This window comes from Musa acuminata, chromosome BXJ2-3 (assembly GCF_036884655.1).
Source record: "Musa acuminata AAA Group cultivar baxijiao chromosome BXJ2-3, Cavendish_Baxijiao_AAA, whole genome shotgun sequence".
In the NCBI taxonomy this organism is placed as follows: Eukaryota; Viridiplantae; Streptophyta; class Magnoliopsida; order Zingiberales; family Musaceae; genus Musa; species Musa acuminata.
In genome coordinates, this window is record NC_088340.1 from 10,812,045 (window position 1) to 10,826,987 (window position 14,943).

Consider the following 14,943-nt stretch of genomic DNA (forward strand, 5'->3'; position numbering starts at 1 on the left):
CATGAGTCTTGGGACCCAGAGAATCATCCAATCAGGCCCCTCGGACACACGCACCGCGTTAAGTTTGTGCCCACCTCTTAGCTAGGCTGGGTGTGTTAGCACATTGCCGACCTTTGTCCAGCTGACTTCTTGCATCCGCGGCGCGTCAAACATTTCAACTCGGAGACCACTCGGAAGAGCCGATGCTGCCTAACTCGGTGATCCGAACTCGGAACCCACCCGGAAAGGCACAAACCTTTCGTCCTTCCTAAGTCGTAACTCCTGCTTCCCCCTATAAATATTCCCCATCTCTTCCACTACACTCTCTGTAGTCTCTCTCCATCCACCAACTCTTCCCTTCCTCATCGTCGGTTTCGGATCCCGAAGCAGCGTTAGAGAGAGAGAGAGAGAGAAAGAAAGGGGGCAAAGATGGTTCGGTGCAGCAATAACATGATCGGGGTGCTCAACATCATCACCTTCGTGCTGTCGATCCCCATCCTGAGCGTCGGCATATGGCTGGGTAGGCGCGCCACCACGGACTGCGAGAAGTTCCTGCAGGGCCCCGTCATCGCCCTCGGCGTCTTCCTCCTGCTGGTCTCCCTCGCCGGCGTGGTCGGTGGCTGCTGCCGTAACTCCTGCCTTCTCTGGCTCTACCTCTTCGTCATGTTCATCCTCATCGTCCTGCTCTTCTGCTTCACCGTCTTCGCCTTCGTCGTCACCAACAAGGGCGCCGGCGAGGCCGTCTCCGGCCGCGGGTTCAAGGAGTACCGCCTCGGCGATTACTCCAACTGGCTCCAGAAGCGGGTCGAGAACAACAAGAACTGGAAGCGGTTCAAGAGCTGCCTCCAGGACGGCAAGGTCTGCCAGAGCCTCCAGCAGAACAACCAGACGTGGGAGCAGTTCATCAACGATAACCTCTCTCCCATCCAGGTTTGCACACTCTTGCTGATTGATTCCACAAAATCCCTCTGAAAAATCTCCTCATTCTTGCTTTTAATCAACGTCTTGATTATTCTTATATAACTCTAGGGTTCCTTTGCTTGTTGTTAGTGGAAAGTTAGGGTTCTGAAGATGTCCATTTGTGCAAATGTCTCTGGTCTTCTAAAGATACTATCTTCCAGATCTGGGTTTCTTGGATCTCCATTCTTTTCCCCCTTCCCGTGAAACCACCCGCATCACTGTGGGCTTCTTAAAACTTTGTTTTCCCCATTCTGTCTTGATTCTAGTGTTCTAGCATTTTTTTATGACCTTACCATGATAATCCATTCTTGATTACTCTAGCTATGTTTCCGATTTCATAGATCCGGGTTCTCTCTCTCTCTCTCTCTCTCTCTCTCTCTCTCTCTCTCTCTCTCTCTCTCTCTCTCTCTCTCTCTCGGCACACGAAGAACAGGTCTTTAAAGAATATGGGATCTTTGAGACATGGCGGTCTCTCTTTTTTTTGCATCTAAAATGCTCGCCTTTTTTTTATCAGTACTGCAGTTCCACTATATAGATTTTGTTCTTGAAATATGGGTTTGACCAAGATGACTTATTATTGGTGAATTATATGTATGGGATCATAACTGATAAACTCTGGATATTAGCTAAAGAACCGTAGAGATGGGAGAAAAAGAAGAAAATGAAAAATGTTGGCACTCATCTACGGTTTCTGTTCATCGAGATTGGTGTTTTTAATTTTGGTCCTATAATTTAATTACTTAATTGTACAAGTCATACTTGCAACTATGTTCTTCTTTCTTGTGTTTGTTTATTTCATTTTACTATTCTTTTCTGCAAGATTTTACTTGGTATATCATTACTTATTATCATTTTTTTCAAAAGCAATAGCTATACACAAATTATCGTGGACCATTTGATTTTCTGTATGGTTTATATTATGGTCCATTGAAATTAGGGTTTCCTATTGAGATGCTTGTCGAGTTCATCAGAGTGTCGCTTTCTGTTTTGATGGCATTCATTTGTTTGAATCAAATGATTTGATTGGGAAACTTTGATTGAGCTATTAAAATCCATATTGCAAAACTATGGGGAAAGATCATTTTTAATCAGCCCCTTGAATCAAGAGTATCATTTGCTGGAAGAAGTTGAAAGAGCTACACTCGGTGTATGACATATTTTCAACTTCTTCCTTGTTCTTGACTCCACCTGAAGCCTCCTTATTCTTTTTATTTGTAATTTTCTTTTCCTTCATTTGGCCTATTTTGCAATAGAAATTATCTTTATTCGTATTTTAATTTTTGCGGTCGATCGTATTTTGCAATAGAAATTATCTTTATCTCTATTCAGACATCATAATACCATAACATAGGTCAGAACGTTCTATTGTCTTCTTCTTTTATTTTGAATATGACTCGCAAGACAACTTAGAATAGACTTTCAAAAACATAGTTGATACGTCATCCCTATAGGAAAAAACAAGGCAAATCTGGTGCAAGAGGCTACGGCCAATGTGGGTATAGGAAGTGTCATCTCTCCTCCCAGCCAAAACAATTTGCAAACTTCTATTGAAGTACCTTTGGACTTGGAAAAAATGCTATATATCTTTGGTTGCTATTACAGCAAATACTTCTCATGTGGGTTTTCATTGTTAGTCAAACTATGGAACCATTATTACTTTGTCCCTGATACCTAACATGTTTGGTTTTTGCAACTGATAAAAGTATTAGTTGCTCATAAAATTCTGTTCATTATGTGTTCGTATGGTGTTGTTTCCTTGTGATGTATATTTTACATTTATTGTTGCAGATTGTCCATATTGATCTGTCCGCACACTGATTCACAAAACCGTCATATTGATTTGAAAGCTGTTTAAATTAGTCAAATGTTAAATAAAGTTCACCAAGTCTATTTTGCAGCTGTTGACAGTTTTTCATTTCTGTTGGTATCTTAAGCTTTCAATTTGTTGATGTGCTAGCGCACTCTTGTCTCTGTCTTTGATCTTTCTTTGTGAGTGTGTCCTGGTGTTGTTATTCATAAACGCTACATTTGAGCACCATTATATAATTGAATGTTTGCCGTACTGACTATTGCAATATTATATAAGTGATCAGTCTACACGCATTCAGATGATTTTTGTTTTAACTGCAACTTGCCATGTGCAGATTCCCATTAAGCTTTAAGTATTGCTAGTCTAGTTTAGAGATGAGACCTCTTCTGATGGTAAAGATAGAGGATCTTGACTAAACTGCTTTTAATAGGTTAACATCCCATATGAGGATACCTTTTCAAAGGTTTTAGTTAAAAAAAAAGAACATATTATGAAATGTGATGGTAATCAATATGTTGATATTATCTTCATCTTGTTTTCCTACTCAGATAATGTTTTCTTGTTTGGACAGTCTGGATGCTGCAAGCCTCCTACAGCTTGCAACTTCATCTATGTGAATGAAACCTTCTGGACTAAACCCGTTGGCTACAATTCATCGGATATTCCAGATCCAGACTGCAACACATGGCAGAATGACCAGTCGATGCTCTGCTACGATTGCCAGTCTTGCAAGGCTGGGGTCCTTGCCAACATCAAGAACGACTGGAAGAAGGTTGCTGTTGTTAACATCATCTTCCTCATCTTCCTCATCGTCGTGTACTCTGTTGGATGCTGTGCCTTCAGGAACAACAGGCAGGACAATGCTTACCCGAGATACAAACCGTACCCTTGAAGAATTCCTCATCGTCTTGCCTACTGCTGCTCTAGTCCTGGTTCTTTTCTGTATATCCTGGTCACTTCCTTTCCATTGCAGGAGAGTGTTCTGATATACACATTTCTTGGTTGCTGCCTGGGATTTCATTTTTCGTTATCAGGTACTACTACTTGACAAGGTTTTCACTACCTTGATCTTCTGGATTTAGGTTGGACGTATGGATTGCTGTTGAGAACTATTGCTTATTTCAGAGTTGACTATGTGATAATCTTTTACTTTTAGCCATGATGTTCGCCTTCAAAATAATCTTTGTTATGGTTATTCCCCATACAAAAGATGCTTATTGATTTTAGGCAAATATTAGATATGAGTAGGTATATGACCGTATTTTTTGCTTTCATCGAAAATCATGTTCAAGTGATGGCTTTATAGGAGCAAATCCCAGTAGGGACATCAAGGATAAGGGATATGACCTTCAAACAGTCTGATACTTTTTATGTTGGAGGTTCAAAATTAGTAGTTTGTAAAATCATATCTATAATAATATTTAAATCCAAGTTAAGTATACACAGAATGCATTCGATTTATTATCGATTTTTGGGTATGGGATTAAGTTAGAATATTACAAACAAATGGAATGATATGAAGTTGATAATGAACGATGAGGTACAATGAGGACGTTATTATTTGTATTTCTTTTTTTATTTATTTATAATCTCACGTTAAGTAGTATGAATGTTCCTAAAGTTTTTTTTTTGGTAAATAGATATATGATCCTAATTTATAATTTAAAAAAAAATCTTACTATATATATATATATATATATTCTACTCCTCTTAATCATCGAAAATGATATAAAATGATAAAAAAAAGATAAATAATAAAATGAGACAAACTAGAGATCAAAGAAAATATGAGAAATAGTTTTTGTTGTTTATTATAATAATTTTAATATTTTAAAATTATGTAATTTTGTAATAATCCAAAAAAAACACTTCTGGGTCAATTGATAAAGAAAGTCAGTAATAATAATGTGCACAAGTGGAGGAGGTTACTATAAAAGTAAAAATAAAATTAAAGAGGTTGTGAATAATAAAATTTTATTTTAGTAATTTTTTAAGAGGTTATGTATGAATAGTAAGAAAAAACTTCAAATAGTAAACTACTATAATAATGTTGAGGTCATTTCAATTATTCATTCATCATCTCTAAAAAGAAAAAGAAAAGAAAACTACTGGGCCCCATGACCTGGTCCACATGCGAAGTCCGTTCAAAGCCGCGCCAGTTGCTAAAGACTCTGCAGTGAGTGAGAAGGTCTCGGAAGCTGGGAACGACTCCTTCTTCCACTAACACGAGTCTACCATATGCAACAACATGCCTTGCTTTTATTATGATGATAAGTTCCACACCTACATGTAAAAGAATTTGACGAGTTGATGCCAACTACGAACTCGGAAATCTTGGATTACAGTTGCAACATCCACATGCGAGAGCTGCCGTAGCGTTGCTGTCATCCTGAGAAGGGAATACGTACGGAAAGCAAAGGAACACGAATCTGCCGTTTGATGACATCACCTCCGCCTCAAACCGGCGTCAGGCCATGCTTCAGTGCAGCTTTCCACACCACGTCGATGCGGTCGACGTCGATGGCGCCCACCTCGTGGTGCGTCCACCCTTCGAGGTAATGAACCACTCCGCCGGCGTGGCAGGCGTGAACCACTCCTCGCTCCATCGTGTACTGTTCCATCGCCAAGCAAACACCAAACAAGGAAGATGGTTAGCGGAGCCAAGAACTGAATTCCTTAGATCTCTTTCGATCTGCATTTCGCAGGCAATGAGTAGGTTTGCACTACCTCACACGATCCGAGACCTTGGACATCCTTGGGAAGCCTCATGGCTGCCAGGCTTCCATAGGTGCAGTCCCTCCTGAAGCCAATGATGGGAGGCACCACGAACTGGTGGAAGTGCGTGCCCGGCGGCGCCCATCGCTGCTCCCTCGGCGACATCCACTTGCCAACGATCCATGTCTGCACCAACACCGGAGCTGGTTAGCTAATAGAAGTTGGATTATTCGAACCCCTCGTGCACTCATCTTCTCGTCTCTCCACCTTGCAATTTTGTGCTGCTTGGCACTTGGTGACCTGCACGAGATGGTGTTGGCAGTCTGCCGGGGCCTCCTTCTGGATATTCAGAAATCTTTCGGCCGATAGAGTCAGCATCTGTCGACGTTATCCAGTTGAGAATCAGTCTCGAGAGATTAGATTTCTGCATCCTATCGATGCAATGAACCAATGGCGATGAACTAATAACTCACTAGAACTCGGATGTTCTTCCTGCAGAGATACAGTGCGATCGCTCTTCCAAGCTTGGATGTGGCCCCTGTCAGGAACACCTCCTTCGCATCCCTGGGGATTTCGTTTAGCATCACGGCTGCCGTCAAGGTGTTGCCATGGACGACTCGAACTCTTAGATCTGGATGTTTGCTGACGAACAGTGTCCCGCCACCGTTAAGCGATTCATTCTATCGACAATATTGTGCCAACTCAATTAGCAAATGGAAATGTCAAGGCAAACGAGTTAGCTAGCTAGTAAACAGAGGAACTCCAGTAGAAATAAGTGAAACAGATCGACTTTGTTCAGTGCTGCGAGACTGAGGACTTTGACTCCCATCTTATCTGCCCTCAGGATGGCCAGTTCGATCTGGTTATTGATGCCCTTCCTGGCGAATGGCAAGAAATACTGCAACCAATCGAATGATGGATCAGCTCGGTTTGTTTTCGTATGACAACATAATGGAGAAGAGAGGAGCACTTGGGGACGGACGACCACCTGAAATCCATATCTCGGGACTACCCACGTCTGGTGTAGCCGCCCTCTCAGGTTGTAGAAGGACAGCAAGAATGTCTTGGACAGAGCCCACATTACGAGCATGGAGAAGAAGGCGAGCGGCCAAAGGAAGAACAGCAGAGGGTTGGTGAAGAACGGCATCGAGGAGGCCGATCGGAACACGAAGGGCACGTGCACGGAGGAGAAGATATCGACGACGTGCGCGAGGAAGACGAAGTCAGGAACTCGGTCGTTCTTCCCTGCATAACAACACCAGTTTTCTTTGGCATGAAACATGACAACAAACAAGAGCCGATGCCTGTCACTTCACATCCACTCCGATCTGAGTTGAAAACATGCTCATAGATGTTCAGATCTTGCACTGGAAAAAATATGTGGAAACACACACCTGCGCTAATCTCCCGTTGCAAGTCCCATGTCCTGCTATTCACTGTCTTCCCGAGTAGATCAAAAAGAGGCATGAAAAGGCAGAAGTTGCAGTTCTTCTCCTTGTGGTGTAGGCTTAGATATCTGCAAGAGGACACAAAAAAATGATCTCAAAACCAGGACAAATTACAGTATCGCTTTTTAGTCGTATGTCCTTTGGAGGATCCAACACTTGCTGCGTCGTGAAAAAGGTAATCAAAGATCGAACTGGTTCTTACTCGAAACTACGACTTGTTACCCAAGTAAATTACTGCGCGCAAAGGCTTCGATGGCGGTGCATGTCCACTGTGGGTCAAATTGAATGGAAAACAGTACATGCAGTGTGGGGGTGGGGGGAGGAAACATGTGGGTCGCAGCATGATGATGATATCACAGTCATCACGCTGTTTCATATGTGCGCATTAAAGAGCAAATACAGCCATCGTTGTTTCTTCTATTCCCTCATTCCTAGATGTGGACATACGCACCCGACCTAATTGCATGGTCATAAAACCAAGCAGAAGATGCGTCCATGAATACCCAGGTGATCATAAATTTGTGGGGTTCAGCGGTACAGGTTGTTTCAACGAGGCGAGAGATCCTCGAGTGGAGCTGTTTCATCTCTTTGGTTTCTATGCACAAAGAAATGGCACCATTGGATGCACGATCATCCACAGCGGACATAAATTACAGTGCACAGAACCTAAGATAGAAGACGAGGAGGCTCTCCTTTGGATTGTACGCGGTCATTGCAAGGTCATGTGAGTGACATAAATTATTTGGAGGGAAGGGTAGGGGACGACAAGACTTACGTAGGGGAGTAAATGAGGTATCTGAGGAAGGGCAGGGCCTGCAGCAGCCGAACAGGGAACACCTCCACGTTGCTGTATCCCATGCACCTCAGGAAGTCGAAGACGAAGACGTACCCGTACACCAACCCAACCGAGCCACATCCCATCAAGAAGGCGCCGAGCAGCGGGGCGGCCATAACCGCGCCCAACACGAGGTGCTCCAATGGCGTGCCAAACCCAGCTGGTCCAGAGGGCGGGAAGAAGACAACAGCGTCACTTAATGGCCATTAAATGTATCGGGAAACGGGGCAGTGGCCACAGTGTTGTGTTGCCTTTGCCTTTTACCTGTCATCGGCGTTGGTACGGGGGAGGCGTGTTGGATGGAGTGGTAGTGGGTGAAGAGGGAGCCGCTGTGGAACCACCTGTTCGCCAAGTAGAACACAGGCTCTGAGACGCCCACATGGAGCAGCAGCGCGATGATGCACCCTTGGAGTCCCAAGATAGGGAGCTCCTCGAGGGGAGGGGCGTGGTGGGAGATCATGGATCCGAGGAGAGCTTGCAGGATGAGGAAATTATCCCTGGACGAAGAGGAAGAAGAAAGAAGAAGAGAGGAGTACTTCGGCTGACCTAAGCAGGAAACTTGGAGGTTTAGAATCTACCAGTCCCATTCGTTGTCTATCTGCTTGAAGTCGACGCCTTCGTTGATCACCCGGCGCTTGCGGGTGAAGAAGAGCATGTTGGTGAAGGAGTACCAGAGCTGGTACGTGAGGCTCCTGAGGCCGAAGAGAATTAGAAGGTGCAGCGACCACCCGACTGACCTCCCATCTCTCCATTCGCAAGCAGCCTTGGCGACCAGAGGCCCGTATAACATGTACTGCAAGACCAACGCTTAAACCAAGTACCGAGACGAGCACATTGAAGAACGCATGAGTGAAGTATGCTTGCCTTGTAGCTTCCCATGTTCTCCCATGGCCAGGAAGATAAGGGGGCACCCATTTCCTCTGCGAAGTAGGCAAGAGAGGGAGAGAGAAGCTTGGGTTGGTCTCCTTCTCCCTCTCTCTCTCTCTCTCTCTCTCTCTCTCTCTCTCTCTATACATATAAGTGAAGAATTCTACCTAAACACCCGATGAAATGATCTTTGCGAGCAGGTATTAAGTAGGGAGATCCCGTAAAACGTGGAGTTTCCCAAGCACGCACCCGAGGTCACATAGAGTTGGCAGCTTCGTTGCTTTGCGAAGCTTGGCTTGGCTTGGCTTCTTTACATATTCTGTGGTTTAAAGAGTGTCCTCGAAAGCCACAACGTATTCAATATGTCACAGTCAATCCCCCAAACATGTCACGAGGGTAAGCAGACAAGTTGCTCTGGATTCAGCGCAGAACCCCACACATCTCATTACAGCTGCTTTAATGGGTATCCAGTTGCCCTTCCAGTCGCCACCAGTGCTTGATGGATTGGCTTGGGGCTGAGACTGTGACTCCCTTCTGGGTTTGTGGATAGTCTATCGATTAATGCTCTTGGATAATAAAGGGGAGAAGATGATCTTGATACCAAAACAATACAATTAATATGATCTATTCTAACACTTGTTATATACAGTCACAGTTATCAGACCAAATAAACTACAAGAAATAAAACTTCCATTTGAGCCAAACTAAACCTCAATTCTCTTATCTGATTTTTTTTCTTCTATTTTTTCGAAATATATTATCGAAAAACATGACATCACGTAATGTAAGTTCTGATACTGTTCCTAATTCATTAACCTTCAACTTACCAACCACAAGAAATATGTAATAAAATATTATTTTAATTCTATATTGGATAAAGAGTAAGTAGAGTTTGCATTCATTCCCTACAAATTATAGAGTTGAAGACTTGTACAGTGAGAATAATTCATTGAGCGTTAGATATATCGTCAAATCATTTTTAGGGCATACTGAATCTTCATGCACACAGAGGGAGTTTGAGGAATAGCGAGCAGCCAAATCTGAGAGTAATGATGGAGTATATTATTATTATTATTATTATTATTATTATTATTATTATTATTATTAAGCATGAAAAGAATCTTCTCCGATATTACATCAAGAATTCAAAGATTCTATATCGATTTCTCGTATCCACATCAATGAATTGACTTTAATTCGATATCTCGATATCGTGAGTCTCACCCTACTTTAAAAATAGCATATAATTATATAAATAAAAAGTCTCTATCTAATATATATATATATATATATATATATATATATATATATATATATATAATTTCTAGAGAGAGCTTTGTGGATTGATTATATTAGATCAATGAATGGCATTTAATTTGGACATCAATTAGGGAGATGACAAGTGACGCGGATCGAGAATTACTCGGTCATGGGAAATTTAGCAATGCACAAGGGACATTAATTGTGGATTTCTCTTCTGCCACCCATGAGAGGACGAAGTGAAGGCAAGGATAGGAGGAGCGAAGGTACCCTTGGGATTAATGACGTGCTTTTGGCACAGCATTATCGGGTAGGTAGACCGCCCTCCTATTCTTTGACTCACTACGAGTGGCATTGATTTGGTGGAATGAAGTATTAATAATAAAAGAATGAAGCATTTTAATCTGGATTTTATTGTCTTATATTCAAGTTTAGTCCAATAAATGTCAAGATCCGATCGATGGATGGAGCAAATCGTATGTGGCCAAGTTTAATGAGGGTTAGGTTGGATATATCACATCAACTATATGCATACATGTCGCCCATAGTCACCTATATTCTGTCAAAATAGATAAATTAAACTATCATGTCAGCAGTAAACTAATCTTATCAAGAATATTCTTTCAATTAAAAATAATATTAGGTTTTGTTTTTTTATTTTGGCACTCTGTTTACTCTCGCAAAATATCCCTTATTTTATAAAAGATGGTATACTTATATTTTCATCTCATCCTGTTGCTTTTACTCTTTGCTCATTACGATTCTCTTGGCTAATGCATCGTTGCTTCGACTTTCGATGATTATAATCATACACTTATGATGGGATCGACGATGACCCTCTTTCTCTATCTTCTCTCTTTGCTTCTCAGGTCTCCTTAAGCTCAAGCTCCACACCTATCATGTTATCATCCACTATATCCTCCTTCACACCGTTGGTCGTTGTCATGCTCTCACCTCTCTCTTCTATGATAACGATAATTATTATTGAAATTATTTATGTGTATGAGATGATGAAAGATCTCATGTTATTGATGATTGAAATACTCATATAACATATATTAAGTTTGGCCCATAACTTAGAAGCTTAAAATTTTGGATTGAAATGATATATGATGTGATATATGTTAATCTTGATTAATTTGATTCAAATTCATTATTATAAAATTTTTTGATAGTTGTGACACCCTTTATCGTAGCTTTATTAGGACTTCCTCAACTTGAAAAGAAAACAAAGGTGGCATATGATGTAACGGGTTATATGTAAGGGAAGCTTCATTGTAACAATATTTTTCTCTTCTACTAATAGTAACAACGGGCCCTCGATGACAAGAGATAGAGACAACCACTTAAAGGTGGCGACAATATTGATCATGCAATTCATGATTATATATAACAATAGTTATAAGATGTATATATATTATTTACCATTAGACCTATCACATTCATCATAGTAATATGAGTATTCATTTTTGTTTTTAGTGATACATATAATCTTTAATTGTGATAGGTAGGTGATGTCGAGATCTTCTATACGTCATGATAGATAATAAAAGAATTTGGCCTTCACATCACTTTTGGATTTTGTATGATTTGGGTAAATGATGTTTATATCTATTTGTCATTAAAAAAATCAAAAAAAGAGTCAGATTATATATATATATATATATAATTTCGCCCTCAGATTAGCGAACTTAAGTCAATGGTTAAATTGATGTCTAATATAAATGTATATTAACATATTTTAGTATACTTACACTGATGTATATTTTAATATATTTATCATTGATATAACATATATATCGTGTAAATAATATAATTCGGTCTCTTCCCTTTGACCGCTGTGCTGCTTGCTTGCCTTGATCTTCAGAATCCTTGTTTTTTCTCCAGAATTCATCGAGTGCTTGACCGCAAATCTTTGATGCTTTGCCTGTTTGTCTCTAAAGATCTGCATTTTGGCTCAAGTTATCGGTCGGGTAGTGTTTTTCTTGGAAAATGGGTTCTCAAGATTTGTTCCGCGGATTGATCCAGGGCTCGTGGTTTGGGCGATTCTCCCCCTCCCTCGCCAAGAAGATAGGGTTCCCTGTGCTTCCTTTTAGCCCCTGTTTTGATTGATCGTAAATCTTTTCTGCTTTGCCCGTTCGTCTCTGAGAAATTTGCGCGCTGATTGGAATCCGTTGATCTGACGATGTTTCTGGGAATGGTTTCAAGAGTCGGTTGATTGGTTGATCTAGGGTTCGTAGTCTCGACGCTTCTTCCCATAAGCTACTCTCAGAACCCCAACCCCCCCCCCCCCTCTTTTCTTTTCGACAATTCAGTGCGATATTTGTTTGGATTGCAAGTCTTTGCTGCTTTGTCCGTTGATCTCTAAAATTTTGCATTTTGATTGAATTTGGTCGACCGATGATATTTTTCTCGGAAACGGCTTCGAGATGTGGAAATGGGGCATGAAGGAGGTAAGAAATCCTCAAGATTCTTGATTTTAAGCGCATGTTACTTTGAACTTAGTGGTAGCATCAGTGTGGTCTTATAAAGACTCGGATTCGGCCATGGATTGAATGTGTGGAAAGATGTCAACTGATATCTGAAATATGGTTCGCTTTTCTGTTTTCTGCAAGTTTCTTGTTGTTTGTTCTTTGTTACTTCTCAAGATAAACATTGGATAACATGCACATATAATTTGGTATAATCATGTTGCTGCAAATTGTTTCCTCATTTGATGTATAATCGTTAGAGCCTATTTACCTGTGGATAAACCATCTTAAATTATCATATCAGCCACAACCTCTTTGGACTTTTCCTATGTTTTCTGTAGAACAACCGGTTTATGAAGCATTTTCCTCGCAGCATCCATTTTGCTCCCTATAGACTGAGATTGGCTTGAATGGCCGCTTTATTGATTAAGTTGCAAAATATGCTAAAATATATTCGTCTCAGTCTGAGATACAATTGGTAGTAATAGAGCTGTCCAATATGTAGTCTTCTATGATTGCCTTCTTGAACTCAGATATGCATATAAAATGGACAAAATAGAATTAGTGCTCAAGTCAACGCAATTCATATCATATGAGAGAGAATGTACTTTGGAACTGTGTTGAAGCATACTAACTTATTGGCACAGACTATTGCAGAGTCAGGCAATCCATGTATCTAAGATCGGTACTAATTTTGTGGATTGTTAGATGTTCTTCTACTTCTTTATCTTGGCATGCGGTCTTAAACTATGTTACAGGATTCTTTTACAATGATGATGGAAAATGATCTGTCCTGCCACCAGGAGACCCCCTCTGTGTGGAAGTCCCCCAACATCATATTTTTGCAAAATATTTATTGTTGACAGTGTCACATTCAAGGTGAATTTCAGATGTTTGGTAATCTTCATGTTTTACTTTGTCACATCTTTCCTCGATTTATTCTTTCGGCACGTTGACATTTTTTAGTATTCCATTTTCTTTTTTTTGCTATACTCTTAGTTTACTTCTAGGGGCATGAAGTAAAATTTACATTGTGTGCATGTACATTCTGAGAGGTGAACTCTTTTCCTGTTTACTCACGGGATTTTGTAGTATGCTAATAATCACTGATAAACTAATCTGAAAATTATTGAGATTGATAACATTTTGATAACTTGGTTAATAGAAATATTACAATTTCTATATTCCGATTGACTCATTTTGGTTTGTGAGTAACAAACCATTTTCGATTATGGCCATTAAATGGACTGTTCATCCTTGAACTATTACGGGATTTAATTGATCATGCGGTCATAAAATGTTTTTCTTTTTGATGTCAGATTGGTCATTGCAGCAAAAGCTCCATCAGGAAAAGTTTGAACAGCTTTTTTTTCAACTGGTTCAATTGTTAATGCAAAATTGTTTTTGACCAAAAGTTAGAAGAGTAATCGAAGGTAATGGCTTCTGCTATCGGCTAGTAGGGGTTACATTTGCAAGCCTCTCATTCCAGCATATGGCTAAAGGTAAGGATCGAAAAAGATGTTGCTGCACTTAATCACATGAGCTTCTCTACTGCTCTTCCTAACAACAACATATTGGAATTGTGGAAGCGACCTTCTGGTTCTAAGCTTACGCATTCACTTTTCCAGTTTGATCTTGCATTTGTTACATGAATAATCTTTTCCTCTTTATAAAGTTAATATGACAGGAAAGTAGACAGTGCTAAATAAGATAGAATACGAACAGAATCCTTACATGTTGCACTTCTCTGAGGCGCAAATGAAATGATGCAATTATGTGAATATCTTGTCCTCTTTCGATCTATAAAGTTTCAGAAAGTACACAGCTTTTAGCAATACTCACTAGAACAGCCAAAGGTGATCCTTATAGCTTGCCCTTGATTTTTTTTTTTTTTTTTTTTGTGCATTTGCTAAAATACCTTATTACAAGGACACAGTTTTATTTGCATTAACTTCATCTGGTCTTAGTCATCCAGCAAATGCATTTCTACTTTCTGAGAGCAGATGCAAGTTGTGGTAAGAAGTTGCCTGACAAATCTCTTAAAATTTCAGCTACTGCTTGCTTTAGATGTACTGACGTTGATGAGTTCTGGTAATCTTCAGGAAAATTGAGATAAAAAGGATTCATCATGTGGATGAAAATGAAGGACAAGAAAACAATGTTCTTCGACTTGTCTGCATCTACCGTTGGTGACTCAAACTTGGTGAAGTGATCAGAGTAAATATTTAGTAAGAAAGCATTTCAACTCCGTCCAAATGTGCTTGATGTTTATTATTAACATTATGTTATTGGGTTTCTTTCCTAAATAATTTGGGGTTAATATATGCAGTCTTGTCACCATAAAATTTAAAATTCGGAGTGATTTCCTAAAGAATATTTCAGGTTTTTATAAATGAAGAAACATGATCTTTTTTTTTCTTGGCTTCAAAATGATTCTTTCCATGCTAGAAATGAAAGGGGAAAAAAAATGTGTGTGTGTGGGAATCTTAAAAGTTTTCTTTCTTGGCTTCAAAATGAAAGGAGAAAAAAAAATGTGTGTGTGTGGGGGAGTGGGGGGGGGGGGGGGCGGGGAATCTTAAAGGGCAACACTGTGGATGT

At 40.3% G+C, this 14,943-nt stretch overlaps 2 protein-coding genes and 1 long non-coding RNA gene across 4 annotated transcripts; 2 read left to right on the plus strand and 1 right to left on the minus strand.

The window, feature by feature from the left end:
* The first annotated feature begins 290 nt into the window (after window positions 1–290).
* LOC135607375 (tetraspanin-7-like) lies at window positions 291–3,809 on the plus strand. The gene is made up of 2 exons (XM_065099146.1): window positions 291–909; window positions 3,321–3,809. The coding sequence occupies exons 1-2, from the start codon at window positions 409–411 to the stop codon at window positions 3,639–3,641; spliced, it is 822 nt and encodes a 273-aa protein (XP_064955218.1). The 5' UTR covers window positions 291–408; the 3' UTR covers window positions 3,642–3,809.
* Window positions 3,810–4,988: 1,179 nt separating this feature from the next.
* LOC103974366 (very-long-chain aldehyde decarbonylase GL1-2-like) lies at window positions 4,989–8,769 on the minus strand. The gene is made up of 11 exons (XM_009389179.3): window positions 8,612–8,769; window positions 8,326–8,540; window positions 8,012–8,244; window positions 7,688–7,907; window positions 6,859–6,980; window positions 6,453–6,709; window positions 6,255–6,362; window positions 5,938–6,144; window positions 5,732–5,842; window positions 5,477–5,650; window positions 4,989–5,361 (listed from the first exon to the last, which is right to left on the minus strand). Exons 1-11 carry the CDS (start codon window positions 8,660–8,662, stop codon window positions 5,206–5,208), a joined length of 1,854 nt encoding a protein of 617 aa, XP_009387454.2. The 5' UTR covers window positions 8,663–8,769; the 3' UTR covers window positions 4,989–5,205.
* A 2,936-nt stretch (window positions 8,770–11,705) lies between these two features.
* LOC135607376 (uncharacterized) lies at window positions 11,706–14,667 on the plus strand. Of its 2 annotated transcripts, none has more exons than XR_010485162.1 (2): window positions 11,706–13,224; window positions 13,665–14,667. It is a non-coding gene; the product is annotated as an uncharacterized LOC135607376 (long non-coding RNA). The 2 variants fall into 2 exon arrangements; XR_010485161.1 differs by having other exon boundaries at window positions 11,706–12,327.
* Window positions 14,668–14,943: the final 276 nt, after the last annotated feature.

What these genes read in the sequence shown, in the direction of transcription:
- LOC103974366 (XM_009389179.3), bottom strand. Translation starts at nt 8,662, where the DNA reads ATGGGTGCCCCCTTATCTTCCTGGCCATGGGAGAACATGGGAAGCTAC. An exon ending in GCAACGGGAGATTAGCGCAG is followed by an intron (nt 6,710 to 6,858) that starts GTGTGTGTTTCC and finishes GTTGTTATGCAG; the next exon opens with GGAAGAACGACCGAGTTCCT. An exon ending in TCCCGAGATATGGATTTCAG is followed by an intron (nt 6,363 to 6,452) that starts GTGGTCGTCCGT and finishes GATTGGTTGCAG; the next exon opens with TATTTCTTGCCATTCGCCAG.
- LOC135607375 (XM_065099146.1), top strand. Translation starts at nt 409, where the DNA reads ATGGTTCGGTGCAGCAATAACATGATCGGGGTGCTCAACATCATCACC. An exon ending in ATAACCTCTCTCCCATCCAG is followed by an intron (nt 910 to 3,320) that starts GTTTGCACACTC and finishes TTGTTTGGACAG; the next exon opens with TCTGGATGCTGCAAGCCTCC.